Source organism: Zingiber officinale, chromosome 4A, assembly GCF_018446385.1.
Source record: "Zingiber officinale cultivar Zhangliang chromosome 4A, Zo_v1.1, whole genome shotgun sequence".
In the NCBI taxonomy this organism is placed as follows: domain Eukaryota; kingdom Viridiplantae; phylum Streptophyta; class Magnoliopsida; order Zingiberales; family Zingiberaceae; genus Zingiber; species Zingiber officinale.
The window spans coordinates 32,398,377-32,412,245 of NC_055992.1; the positions used below are offsets into that span (position 1 = coordinate 32,398,377).

The 13,869-nt window shown below is 35.8% G+C and overlaps 1 protein-coding gene across 1 annotated transcript in view; it reads right to left on the reverse strand.

The window, feature by feature from the left end:
• LOC121969786 (chromophore lyase CRL, chloroplastic-like) overlaps window positions 1-13,869 on the reverse strand; it is a 56,925-nt gene that overhangs the window by 31,157 nt on the left and 11,899 nt on the right. The window contains exons 3-4 of the mRNA XM_042520032.1: window positions 9,303-9,363; window positions 9,145-9,180 (exon numbers count right to left, since the gene is read on the reverse strand). Of these exons, the coding sequence (XP_042375966.1) occupies window positions 9,145-9,180; window positions 9,303-9,363 (97 nt within the window). The remainder of the gene's footprint in view (window positions 1-9,144; window positions 9,181-9,302; window positions 9,364-13,869) is intronic.

Consider the following 13,869-nt stretch of genomic DNA (forward strand, 5'->3'; position numbering starts at 1 on the left):
GATGTTAAAGTATTGACCTTCATAACCAAGATGACTTGAATACGCCAAGGCTAAGGAAACTTGCACTCGAGTTACAATGAGATCTTCATCGACATATAAGGAACCACATGAAGTCTCATAGCAGATCGCATTCATTGAACTAGTTACCCTTAACTAGCATCCATATGTTAACTCTCAACATCCTAATGTTTCTAGCAAGGACCAACTACTTGAGTGAGGACCGACTGCTTGGATAAACTAAAAACATAATATATACTAGTCTTACAGAATCGATAATGTCCAGTCTCATCAATTCATTAACTAGAAAATATTTCAATAGGTACATAATTACATATGATGAGATACTTATTTTGATCTAATCACAATTTCTCTCATGTTATGTATTGTATACTTCATTAGTTGAGTTTAAAATCAAATCATATACATAGAGAATATACACTCAAATAATGAATTTATTTATCATTTAAATGATACAATATCTAAAGCAATTGTCTTAGAACACTCTCAAATATAACATAATTCCACTTAGCCTAATTCCCAAAGGACTCAATGTGTCTCAAACTTATTTTATGGTAGAGGTTGTCAAAAGGATCCGCTAAATTTCTTTCAGTGGAAATTTTCTCAATTTGTATTTTTCTCATACTTATAATTTCCCTGATCAAGTGATATCGGCAAAGCATATGTTTAGATCGTTGATGAGACCTAGGTTCCTTGACCTATGCAATTGCCCCATTGTTGTCACAGTAAACTTTACTGGTAATGCTTCAACAATGCTCGGATTCATTCTAAGTTCAGTGATGAACTTCTTGATTTAAATCGCTTCCTTTGTTGCTTTAGAAGCTGCAATGTATTCCACCTCAATGGCAGAATCAACAATGATTTACTATTTGGAATTTTTCTAACTAATTGTGCTTCCATTTAATGTGAGTATATATCTAAACTGGAACCTAGAGTCATCCTTATCCACCTAGAAACTAGCATTAGTATACCCTCGTATAAACATATCATCTCCTCCATATACCATGAACAAATCCTTAGTTCTTCTTAAGTACTTAAGGATTGCCTTGACAGCAACCCAATGATCCATACCTAGATCTGACTAATATCAGCTCGTGACACTCAGAGCATACGATACATCAAACCTAGTACATAACAGAGCATATATAATCGATCCTATAACTGATGCATATGGGATCTGACTCATACTCATCCTCTCGTCTTGTCTACTCGGACACATAGACTTTAAAAGGTGAATCTCATATCTCATGAGAAGAAGACCTTTTTTGGATTCTTCCATGCTAAACTATTTTAACACTTGATCTATGTATCTAGACTACGAAAGATCAAGCAACCTTCTCGATCTATCTATATAAATCTTAATCCCAAAGATATAGATTGCTTCTCTCATATCTTTCATGGAGAATGTTTTAAACAACCAAAATTTAACTAACTATAGACCAGGCACATCATTTCCTTTAAGCAATATGTCATCAACATATAACACTAGGATCACAACCGCACTCCCACTAATCTTCATGTACACACAGAGTTTATCAGAATCCAAACTCTTTGATTACCTTATCAAAATGAATATTCAAACTCTTAGATGCTTGCTTCAATCCATAAATGAACCATTGAAACTAGCATATTTTATTTTTGTCAATAGATGTGAAACCCTCGGCATGTATCATATATAAATCCTCGATCAGATTTTCGTTAAGGAAAGTTGTTTTCACATCCATTTGTCATATCTCATAATCACGATAAGCTTCTATGGTCAAAAGTATCCGAATGGATTTAAGCATAACAATTGGTGAGAAGGTTTTATTATTAGTCAATACCATGTTTGAGATGATAGTCTTTCGCCACCAATCTCGCTTTATAGGTAATCAAATTATCATTCATGTTGATTTTCTTCTTGAAAACTCATTTACACCCAATAGGTGTTATACCTTCGGGTGGGTCCACCAAGTTCCAAATTTTGTTTTCATACATCGAATTTATTTTCGATTTCATGGCTTATAACCATGTATCCATTTCTAAATTTTTCAGAACTTATTCATAGCTAGTAGGCTCCTCATCCTCAATAACACATTTTTCGATTCACTTATGAGAAATCCATATTTCTCGAGAATTTGACATATTTTACTAGATCTACGAAGAAGTGGTGTAACAACAGCCATTATCACATCCTTATGAGTAATTGGTTGTGGTTTCTGATTAAGCATCTCTTTTGTGTCTACTGGAGTCTCTTGAACTGCTTTAAGTTCAACCTCACTATCATTGTTTTCTGTAAAAGAAATACAACATGCCTTGAAATAAACAACTTTTGTTCCATAATAAAATTAGTAACCCCTAGTTTCTTTAGGGTAACTAATAAATAGACACTTATCAGACTTAGCATCTAGCTTATCTGATACAGTCCTCTTCACATAAACAGGGCAATCTCATTTCTTCAAATAAGACAAATGTAGCTTCTTATTGGTCCATATCTCATATGGAGTAATAGAGATTGTCTTAGTCGGGACCCTATTTAGTAAGTAAATAGTTGTCTCAAGTGCATAGACCCAAAAGGATTTGGAAAGACTTACATGATTCATCATCGACCTAACCATGTCCAACAAGGTTCGATTTTGCCTTTTTAACACACCATTGTGTTGTTGTGTGTAAGGCGGAGTCCATTGAGACAGTCATTATCTCTAAGATAATTTTGAAACTCTTAGCTTAAGTATTCGTCACCTTGATATAATCGAAATGTTTTGATACTTTACCTAGTTGTTTCTCTACTTCATGTCTATATTCTTTAAGTTTTTCAAATGCCTCAGACTTATATCTCATAAGATACACATATCCAAATTGAGAGTGATCATCGATGGAGGTAATGAAGTAGCTATAACCCCCTTTTACATGAGTTTACATAGATCCACATACATCAATATGTACAAGGGCAATACATCATTCTCTCGTTCACCCTTTCCCTTAAACGGTAACTTAGTCATCTTACCTTTTAAGCATGAAGTGCATGTATCAAATGAATTCAATTCAAAAGATTCAAGAATGTCAACCTTTTGCAATTCGGTCATGCATTTCTTGCTTATATGGCCAAGGCAACAATATCATACGTAGGAAGTTAATTGATTGTCTCATTTAGCACGTTTGCTACTCATTTTGATATTAAAAATGTCGTTGGATATATATAGCGCATAGATACTATTGTATAATGTTCCAGACACATAAAGAACATCATTTGAAGTTATGTAACAATAATTGTTACTAAAAGTTAAATAAAAATCTTTTCTATTTAAGCAAGAAATAGAAATAATATTCTTTATTAAAAAAAAACATAGTAACAATTATCTAATTCTAAAACTAGTCCATTAGGGAGTTTCAACAAATAAGTTCCTATGATTATAGTTGCAACTTTTACCTCATTGCCAATTCACAAATTTGTTTTTCGCTTGTCTAGTCTTCTACTACTCCTTAGTCCCTGTACATCATTACATATATGTGGGGCACACCAGTATCCAATACCCAAATGTTTGAAGAAATAGTGTAACATTCAATAACCAAGATACCTTCTTGAGGTAGGACATCGAAAGTCCTCTTCTTCTTGACGGACTCAAGATAAACCTTACAGTTTCTTATCTAATGTCCCATTTTATCAGTGATACCATGGGCTCTTTGGAGCTGGTTATTCTTCCTTAGCCTTCTTCTCAACCTTGAAAACAATTCTCAAGTTTCGAAACCAATCTAAGAAGTCCAGCATTGTCAGTTTATTTGTTCCAAAATCAACCGCAAATTCAAAGAATGCATGCTTATTCTATTAATTTTAAAATACAAAATTGAGTACATAAGAGAGATGAATTAATTATGTAATGAAAACAATTCACATGCATAAAAGGGGTCCCACTTGCTTATCAAATTCAAAGTAAGGACTTTGAATTTGAAAAATAATAGGTTTTCTTTATGTGGGTTGATATCCACTATAGATAAAAATAACCTTGGAGTGAGTCCAACAAGTGATTATTAGTTCTAGTGGTAAGTATCAAATATACCAATTATATATCACATATACATAACTATCGCATTATACTATCAATCATTGATATTTGCATAAACATCGGATTGTTAACTAACATATATGCATCATATGCATATCACCCAACATCACCTCTTTCTACATTAACCTTGAAGTGAGCACAACAAATTAATACTTCAAGTTAAAGCTCACTCATTAATCAGAAGATCATATCTCAATTGTCTGAACATGTCTAATTTCAAGTTAGGCTTGGAGAGAGTCCAACGGCCCAAACATAGAATTAAACTCTAGTTCTTACTATATTAATGGAAGGTGTAAGCTTTAATATTTTCACAAGGGATTTTTTTTATTTTGATCTCATCAATTACATGCAAAGAAACTATCTACATGACATAAATCATGACATCATCAGCAGTACAGTTATTAGTGTATTGGTTCCTTTCACTCATTTTATACCCACTCGATTCAGGACATGGTCCAAGTGTCAGTCCCCACTAGGCTGACTACGTCACACTTAGTCTAAGTAATAGTTCTTTGTCCCGTGGATTCAAATTACTCAAGCACGTGTCGAAGAAGATCATCCTCTTGACATGTTTTGTCCAATAAGACTTACGAGTAATAATCCTAAGAAGATATCATAGGGTATATGTCTCCTTATAAAAGGAATGGTGAATCCTTTAGGGGTTATTTAAACGCCTTCGAACATATTAACTTCTACTTAATCATCCCAGACTTACATAGTTGCACCTCCTAGGAAATGATTGCCAAGATGTCAAAGTATAAATCTCTATTACCAAGATGACTTGAATACCTCAAGTCTAAGGAAAGTCACGTCCAACGAACTAGTTACCCTTAACCAACATCCATATGTTAACTCTCAACATCTCAATGTTTCTAGTTAGTGAGGACCGATTTCTTGGATAAACCAAGGAACATAACATATGCTAGTCTTACAAAATCGATGATTTCCAGTCTCATTGATAAGTGTGAAGTATATAGGGTTTTTATCGTGTTTTCGCACTACATTCGACCCACTTTTGCATGAATGATTGGAGATAACTTGATTATATGCTTCATTTTCATGTTTTATTACTCCTGCTGCTCTCGTTTATTTTGGATGATAGGAGCAAAGATTTGAACGAAACGAAGAGCAAAAAGAATAAGGCAAAGATGTCCTACTCGGCCACGGACGATCATAGCCAGCGCCACAGCCCGTGGCAGGCTTTGTCTTCCTGCCACGACGTGCCCGTGGCCACCTGTGGCAGCTTCGGCTGTTGCGCCTTGTCCATGGCCAACGCCACGGGCCATGGCAGGCTCGACCGCCACGACATGGCCGGTCGTGGCCCGTGCCACGAACCGTGGCCACGAGATTTGAGCGAACAACCATTTTCCAGCCTATATAAAGGAGCTCTCCACACTTGGAAAGGGATCTTCGGCTGGAGGCTTCATCCCTCTCCTTAGAGAAGGATTCTCCCCTTTTGGGGCAATCCTAGATCTTTGCCAAACCACCTGATCCGTCCACCTCTGGAGCAAGGAAACATCCCAAGACACCGACAATCCCCTAGATAAGCATTTCTTCTTCTCTAACTCATGTTTGATTTTTGTAATAATGCTTTATATTATATCTTTGGGTTGTAAATCCTTCGCAGTGGAGTAGATCTCCTAATTCTAGGAGTAGGAAGTAGTTATGATGTGATGTATGAACTATGTATTTGGATATTTTCTTGTGCTATGATAGATTTATTGACATGTTCTACGTGTGTTGTCTTGTATGTGTTTGACGAAATATGTGTGAGGTCAACTCGTGTAGATGTAGAGTTTTGTTCCCCGTGTAGAGGAGGTACTTTCGATTGTATGAACGGAACAAAGGGTATCCTTACTCTCTACGGTATCTGTTAGCCCCCTAACTTGGTGGCACGGCTGGGCACGAGGATTGGCTCGTTGCTCCTTTGATCCAGCCTATTAAGAATGTGCGTGGGGTGGCGACATGCGAAGCAGCAAAGCATTTGGGCGACGCGGGGCTGTCCAAGCCCAAGTCTTGCAAAAGGCAAAGACTCGGCAAAGAAGCGGGCATGACATGTGCGCAAGACATGCCAAACAGCCAGCGGAGCGACAACGCGGGGATGTCCAAGCCCAAGTCTATGCAGGAGGCGGACTTGGCAATCCATCGAGCCTGGCATGCAAAATATGTCGAGCAATGGAGCAGCGGTGGGGGATTGTCCAAGCCCAAGTCATGCATGATGATGGAGCAAAGCACAAGGGGTGCAGGCTACCACTTGGCATGGTGCCAATACAGCCAAGACATGTGGACAAGACAATTTTGAAAGTTGAGTTAGTTTTATCCATGTGGCACAAGTGGTTGGTGCAACCACCATGTAACCTCCTTTGTAACCGCCGCTTATGCATGATAAATAAGCAAGGTGGGTCATTGGCAAGAGGGTGCCAAGAGTGGTGCAAGGAGTGCATGAGTGCATAGTGCAAAGGGTGCACATTGTGAGCAAATTCGTGGGGAATTTATGAAGGCAGATTGTGAAGAATTGTAAGCAAATCATGAGGGATTTGTGTGGGCAGATCAGGAGCGATTTGTAAGTGATTCTATATTGTTCCACTTGTATTCCTTTATTGAGGCTAATAAAGGTTGGGAGTTTTCCTGTAATCTTTGGTGTTGCTTGTTGTGGCTTTCTTGTGGCTTTGCCTTGGGATTTCTTTGTGCCTTTGTGGTGCATTCGTTGGTAGGCTAAGAGTCAAGTGCGGGACTTGACTGCCACGCAGGAGATTTTTGAAGGTCGAAAATTACCCCTGAGACAGTATCCCTTTGAAACGGAGGGCAATTCCCTACCAGGGAAACTAATTAGAATTTGAGAGATTTCCCCATATTAATATTAATGTTAAGAAGTGATTTGCGTAATCTAGTGATTGTATAACTGGGCCTTAGTGACAAAGGGCAACCCTTGAACCAAACTTTCTAGATTACCTCTTCTACTAAATATCATTAATCTACTGTTAGGAAATACATTAGATAACTCTAGCGATTATATGACCGGGGGCCTTAGGGTAACCCTTTAACTAGACTTTCTAGAGTTACTTATTTACTAATGGCGTTGGAATTTGGAATAAACTCTCTGGCGTGATCTTCGCGAGGTTGTACCGGCCTTTAGTTAGAAGCCCTACAAGAATGTAAGCATGGAGTTGGTAGATAAACAATGCATAGGGTCATTAACTAACATCATAATGAAACTAAAAACCTAAAATCTCTCACCCCCAAACTCAACCTCACCCTGGCTCACTTACGCTCACACTCTCTCTCTGCTCTCTCTTCTCTCAATCTCTCTTTCTCAAGCGCTCATGAACCAACTTTCGATTGTCTAGATAACTCATGTGCGAAATCAACTAGTGCTTAGTTAACAATAATCGATATTTTATTACTTGACGATAGAATCATGCACTTGTGATTTCTTGATATCACTCATCAATTCATTGATGAGAGAATATTTCAATACGTGCATAATTACACATGATGAAATACTCACTAATTGTGATCTAATCACAATTTCTCTTATGTTATATATTATATTGTGGACTTCATTAGTTGAGTTTAAGATCAAATCATATACATAGAGAATGTACACCCAAATAATAAATTTATTTATCAATTAAATAATAAATATCTAAAGTGATTGTCTTAGCACACTCTCAAATGTAACATATAGACCATGGAGTAGGAGCGTAAGGGTTGCCGAACCATGTAAAAAACCAAGCTAGCATTGCCTTTCCTTTTCTACTTTTGTGCATTTTCCTTTATGTATATTGTTCAACATTAATCAACATTGAGGTTAGTCAATTAATGCTGAACAAAATAGATGTTTATAGAGATTTCTTGGAAGCTTGGGAGAGGCCTATAAATATAGGATATGTTAGCTACAAAATAATTCAACTTATATAGCAAATCTACTCTACCATAATCTCTACTCTCGAGCCCTCCCTTCCATTCAATTTTTTGCTCTTTTGTAAAAAAGACTTGTAAAAGGTTTCTTCACCTCCGGAAGGTGTTGGAGAAGGAGAAAGTTAGTGGAATTCTTGGAGTGGCTTGCCGAAAGGTTATATACCATGAAGTAGGAGCGAAAGGGTTGTCGAACCACATAAAAAACCAAGCTAGCATTGCCTTTTCTACTTTTGTGCATTTTCCTTATAGTCTATTGTTTAATTTTGCTAAATAACTTATCTTTTTATCTAAGTTTTTCTTTAAGGTCCCCCCCCCCCCCCCCAAAAAAAAAAAAAAAATAGCCTTCTTTCAATCCTACACTTACCACCCTTTTCTTTCCCTTATTTTATCTTATTAGTGTCTCATGCTAATGTAGAAAGTTGTCTTGCATGAATAAAACCACTTCAAATACTTGTTGTAATTATTTACATTTGTGGATAAGTAGGATCTTTCTGAAAAACATGATAACCACATATTCAAGGAATAACTTAGATTTCCATTCTTCCGAACAGAATGAGAATCAAATGGTTGACTACACACTCTGCATTCATTTATTGAAGTTTGTATTCCTAGATAGCATGTTTCCAAACAAAGATTTAGTTTTCACTTTTCCTGTAGAAGTTCTCTTACATATTTCTCTATGCAAACAAATACAAGCTGTACTCATACACTTTTTTGTCTTCAATTTGGATTTATTTCAATCCATATGTTTAAATAGCAAATGCAATCTCTTTCAAAATGTTTATATTTGATGAAATGTCACGTTACTTCTAGACTTCAACCTTTGATTTTTCTACAACTTAGAATCTAGGATTATGTTGGAAAAATTATACGTTCAAATTAGTTTTTTTTCAGTTAGGTCATGAGCAATATCAACTAAATTATTTTACTTGCATGGGAAATTACCATTCAGCAACTAAGCCCAGGTGGAATCTTAATGCCAGATGTGGTTATTCTCACCACTTCAAATTAATACCTTTTCCAAATGGCAATTGACAAGAAGATACGTAATCAAATCAAAGTCCAACAATTATTTAACCAACAAAGCAGAGATGTCCATAAACTAGTTATAAATTAGGCACTTAAGAACATAGTATATGATTTTTAAGAACCAGTGTCATACTTGTCGAAAAGGTTTCTGAGGAGTCCTCCAAAATGCCTGTGAAAAGAAATTTAAGGGAAAAACACTAATTTGAGTTTGAAAAATAAATGACATGGAAAAAGAGAATAAAAAAACATAAGGAAAATAGGTTGTAGAACATGGAAGAAAATTAAACTGACCTGCTCAAAGTACAAAACCCTTGATGAATCTACCATCTCTGTCGCTGGACATGTAACCATTCTGTTTTAGAGTAAAGAAGACTTGACATTGTTAGGGACATAAATTAATATAATGTTTGTGAACAAGCTCATTAAGTGCACATTTAAGCTTGTTCAATTTGAAGAAATATAAAATAAATAAAAACTTGAACATATCTTTAAGCTAGACAACACTAAAAAAATCAGGTTTAAATATTAGAGAGTTATGCTTGTTAATGTCCATGAACAAAACTTGTGAGCTTCATAAACATACTTATTTACAAACTTATCTAAGGTTCATTGATGATCTGAGTTTGATATTTTTTTCGAACATATAAAGAACAAAATAAATGTTTGTATTTATGACTCGATGATTTTTTTTTTTTTTTGATACTTGACAAACTTCCCAATTCCAAAATATTTTTAAAAAATAAATAATATAAATTTCATTTGTTTGATAAAGTTTGAAATAACTTACAAAGAAATTCTAGTCTCTTATTGAGCTCAGTAAAGGCTCAAGCACAATTTGAGCCTGGTAAGATTTTTGATATACAATGTCGTGCGCAAAATACTAAGCTCAGGTGATACTAAATTTGTCTTGAGCTCATTTTTTTTTCGAATATACAAGTCAACACAACCAAGCTTGGCTCATCTCATTTATAGCTCTAAGCATAATTCTCAAAATTATAATAATGTTTTCCCATAAGGCAAAACGTAGCTTGCTAATTCTAATTCCCATTCACTTGTTTGGAGTCTGTGACAGATTATATAAATAGAAAAAGAAAATATAAGGATATATCTTGATTGTAGGAATTTGAATATATATATATATATATATATAACCTATTTTAATTCTTCCAAAATTTCTTAGCAAACCCTAGTCATGTCTCCAAACTCTAGCCGTCATCCAACCCCTAGCTGTCATTCCAAGCCCTAGCCTCCTCTTCCATTATGGATCAATACAGCTCTTTTTTACTATTAGTCACCACTTGCCCAGGAGGGACGGTTGTCATCGCTCAGATTCCCGTCATCAGAATCTCTGAGCCACTATTCTATTAATCCTGCTCCATACAACATATCTGCATACCAGCACCTAATCAAGTATGGGACTTTTTTTTGTGCAATAGGTTTAGAGTTTCTTTGGTATTTCAGCTTTAGTTCACTGTTTTCTTGTTTTTTTTTTTTGCTGCTCTTTGGTGATAAGACTAAGAAGCATGCATTTGTATCTTCTGATGTTGCCTTTGTGTTTTCAAAAATCATGGAACATAAACTAAATGGCTCTAATTATCTTAACTGGAGTAAGACAATTCGCCTTTATTCACATAGCATTGATATGGATCAGTGTTTTAAAAATCGACCTAGGCGGCCGCCTAAGTGCCGCCTAGGTGTTACCGTGTTAGGCGCCAACCGACCGCACCGAAAACATGCTAATCAGCCAGCCTAGACGGCCTTGGCGCCTATGAGGGATTAAGCGGCCCTAGGCGCTAACTAATTGATCGAATTGTCGATTTTCATGATTTTTTTTAGTTTGAGGTTTTAAATTTAAAGCCCAATTAAAAAAAAAAAACTAAAATGTAACTTTTTTTTATAAGCCCTAAATTTTAGTCCAACAAGGAAATCGATTTGTTGGCTTGCCCTAGCAGTTAGTACCAAACTTCATCTTCATCGTACTGAGTAACCAGAGCCGGAAAAATTAGAGCGAATGAGGAAGTCGACATTTATGAGAAATCAGAGAGTTAAAAGGCCGGAGAAATCAATTTGAAGAAAAATTTGTTGTCTGATCTTTCCTAGCGACTTGGATGCGATTGACTTAAAGGTTGACCAAAGTATTATCCTTTAGAAATGTCATTTTATCAAACAATCCCGAAGAAGCTCTAGAGTGAGAGAACTTCGCTAGGATGTTTTTGCATCCGAAGAAGAAGAGGATCATAATAATAATATTGAGTTTGTATCTGATGAAGAACAAGTTATTGAAAATTATGGAGAAGTAGAATAAATTTGTGATATTTTATTAGTAGTGTAATTTTATACTCATTTTAAATTTGATGTTATTGTGTTAGAGTTATAGAATGTGATTTATTATGAATTTATGTTGATATCGTGGAATCCACCTAGTGGCACCTAGTCCCCGCCTAAGCAGCCTAGGCGCTAGGCGCTAGACTGCACCCGACTAGCACCTAGTGAATTTTAGAACCTTGATATGGATAATCATATGACTAAAGATCCACCTACAGATGAGTCAAAAAAAAATATGGTTGAAAGAGGATGATCAGATATTTTTACAAATAGGAAACTCCATTGACAGTGACGTGATTGGTCTAATCAGTCACTGTAAATTTGTTAAAGAGCTAACAGAATATCTAGATTTCTTATAAACTGGAGAGGAGAATATTTCCCATATTTATGAGGTGTGCAAAAGCCTTGTATCGTGCAAAAAAACAAGATAGGTCCCTTATAACCTATTTCATGGATTTTTAAAAACTTATGAAGAATTTAACATGTTATTACCATTCAGTCATAATGTGAAATGCAACAAGCTCAGTGGGAGAGATGGTTGTAATGAGTTTTTTAGTTGGCCTTCCTTCTGAGTTTAAGACTACTAAATCTCATATTCTCTCTAGTTCTGAGATTTCCACTCTACACATGTTCAACCAAATAGTGCCCTTAGGAATCCTGGTACTCAAGGATAGGAATCAAGAGGACTTGTTTGTCACTATTGTCATAAGCCAGGACATATGAAGGAATTTGCAGAATAAGACAACACAGTTGACCCACATTGCATCTTTAATAATACTCCTAAGCAATCTATCATGATCTCTATTGATAAATATGTCAAATTCTCTCAGTGCTAAGAATCATTAAAATCTTCATCAACACTAGTTAGTGTCATTGTTGAGTCAACTAAACCAAATACATGTCTTGTTTCCTCAAACTAAAAAAAATGAGTCATGAATTCTTATGTCACAAATTATATGACTAGTAATTCTAATTTATTCTCTACTTTTCAGTCGCATGCTTTTACTTCTACTATTACTTTAGGGTCAACCTCTTATGGCTTTTGGGCCTGACACAATTACTTCAACTCCTTCAATTCCATCACATTTTATCTTAAACTTACCGCAGTCGTCTTGTCCTCAATTTTATAGTCTATCCTCATTAGATTGAGTTGTGTCAGTTTACTAAATACCAGTGTTCTAAATGGCGGTTGGGGCGGCCTCCTAGGAACTGCCTAGGCGGGAGGCGGACCTCAACCGCACTGCCTTGTATTTAGGCGGCGGTAAAGCGTTTCCAATTCGGACTCAAGTGACACGTCCGAACACGTCATTGGGCTCAAGCAACGAGTTCAGGCACGCGCAACGGGTCCGAACTCGTCGCCAGACCAGACAACGGATCGAGACTTGTCGTCGGGCTTAGGCGACGCGTCCATAGGCGTTGCGTCCGATGACACGTCTGACGCCAAAACACTGAAGTCGATCGCTGAATACAATAGGTTTTTTTTATCTTAGGATTTAATCAAAACTTTGGATTAATAATTTTAATCATGATTGGGATAATTTAAAATCATCTTATTAATTTAATATTTATATTTAAAATATTATTAATATTTATTTTTTAAAAAAATATTTAGATTAACTTTGTTTTTTAGTTAATATATTTTATAGTAATTTTTTTAAAAAATTTTATCTTTTATTTAATTTTTTATCCTTTAGTTAATATATTATTTAATTATGTATAAAAATAGTAAAAAAATTCAACGACCTACCGCCATTTACAACACACTAAACACTATCATCTTAGTTCAAGTCCAAGAGTCAATAAATGAGCCTGTGCTCCTCTTAAATTAGTTCGTTCATATGTTTGGAGGTCTTGTCCAATTATGTCTTAAACTAAGTTTAAGTATTTTGTTATTTTTGTTGATAAATATTCTCATATGACAGGGTTATATTTGATGAAAAAAATCATTCTGAGTTATTCTTTCATTTCTCTTCCTTTTTTGTTGAAAATAAAACTTATTTAATGTTCTTGTACAAATATTGCAAAGTAATAATGCTAAGGAATATTTATCTGAATCTTTTCAAACTTCCATGACTCAACATGGCATTCTCTATCAAACCTAGACACACTATCTCAAAATGAGGTCGTTAAAAGAAAGAATAGACTTCTTGAAATTGCAAGAGCTTTATTAATTCAAATGCAGTATGGGGTTGATGTAGTTTCCACAACTTGCTTTCTAATTAATCATACGTCATTGTTTGTTCTTCATTGTAAGACTCCTGATCACATTCTCTGTCTAAATAAGTTATTGTTTCCGATGGAACCTAGGGCATTTGGTTGTACTTGCTATGTTTAGTGATCCGGTGGTAAGAGCCCGGGACCCCCTAACAAGGGGTCAAGGCCACATGGGGGTCAGAGGACCAAGTGGTCCGTCGAAGAAGTGTGAGCCGACCGGACGTATGACAAAAGGACAGGCCGATCGGCCTGCTCGTACACGTCTCATAGTGAAAGACGTCGTGACAGGGGTCGGGGTTCTGACGCTCAATGAAGTAGT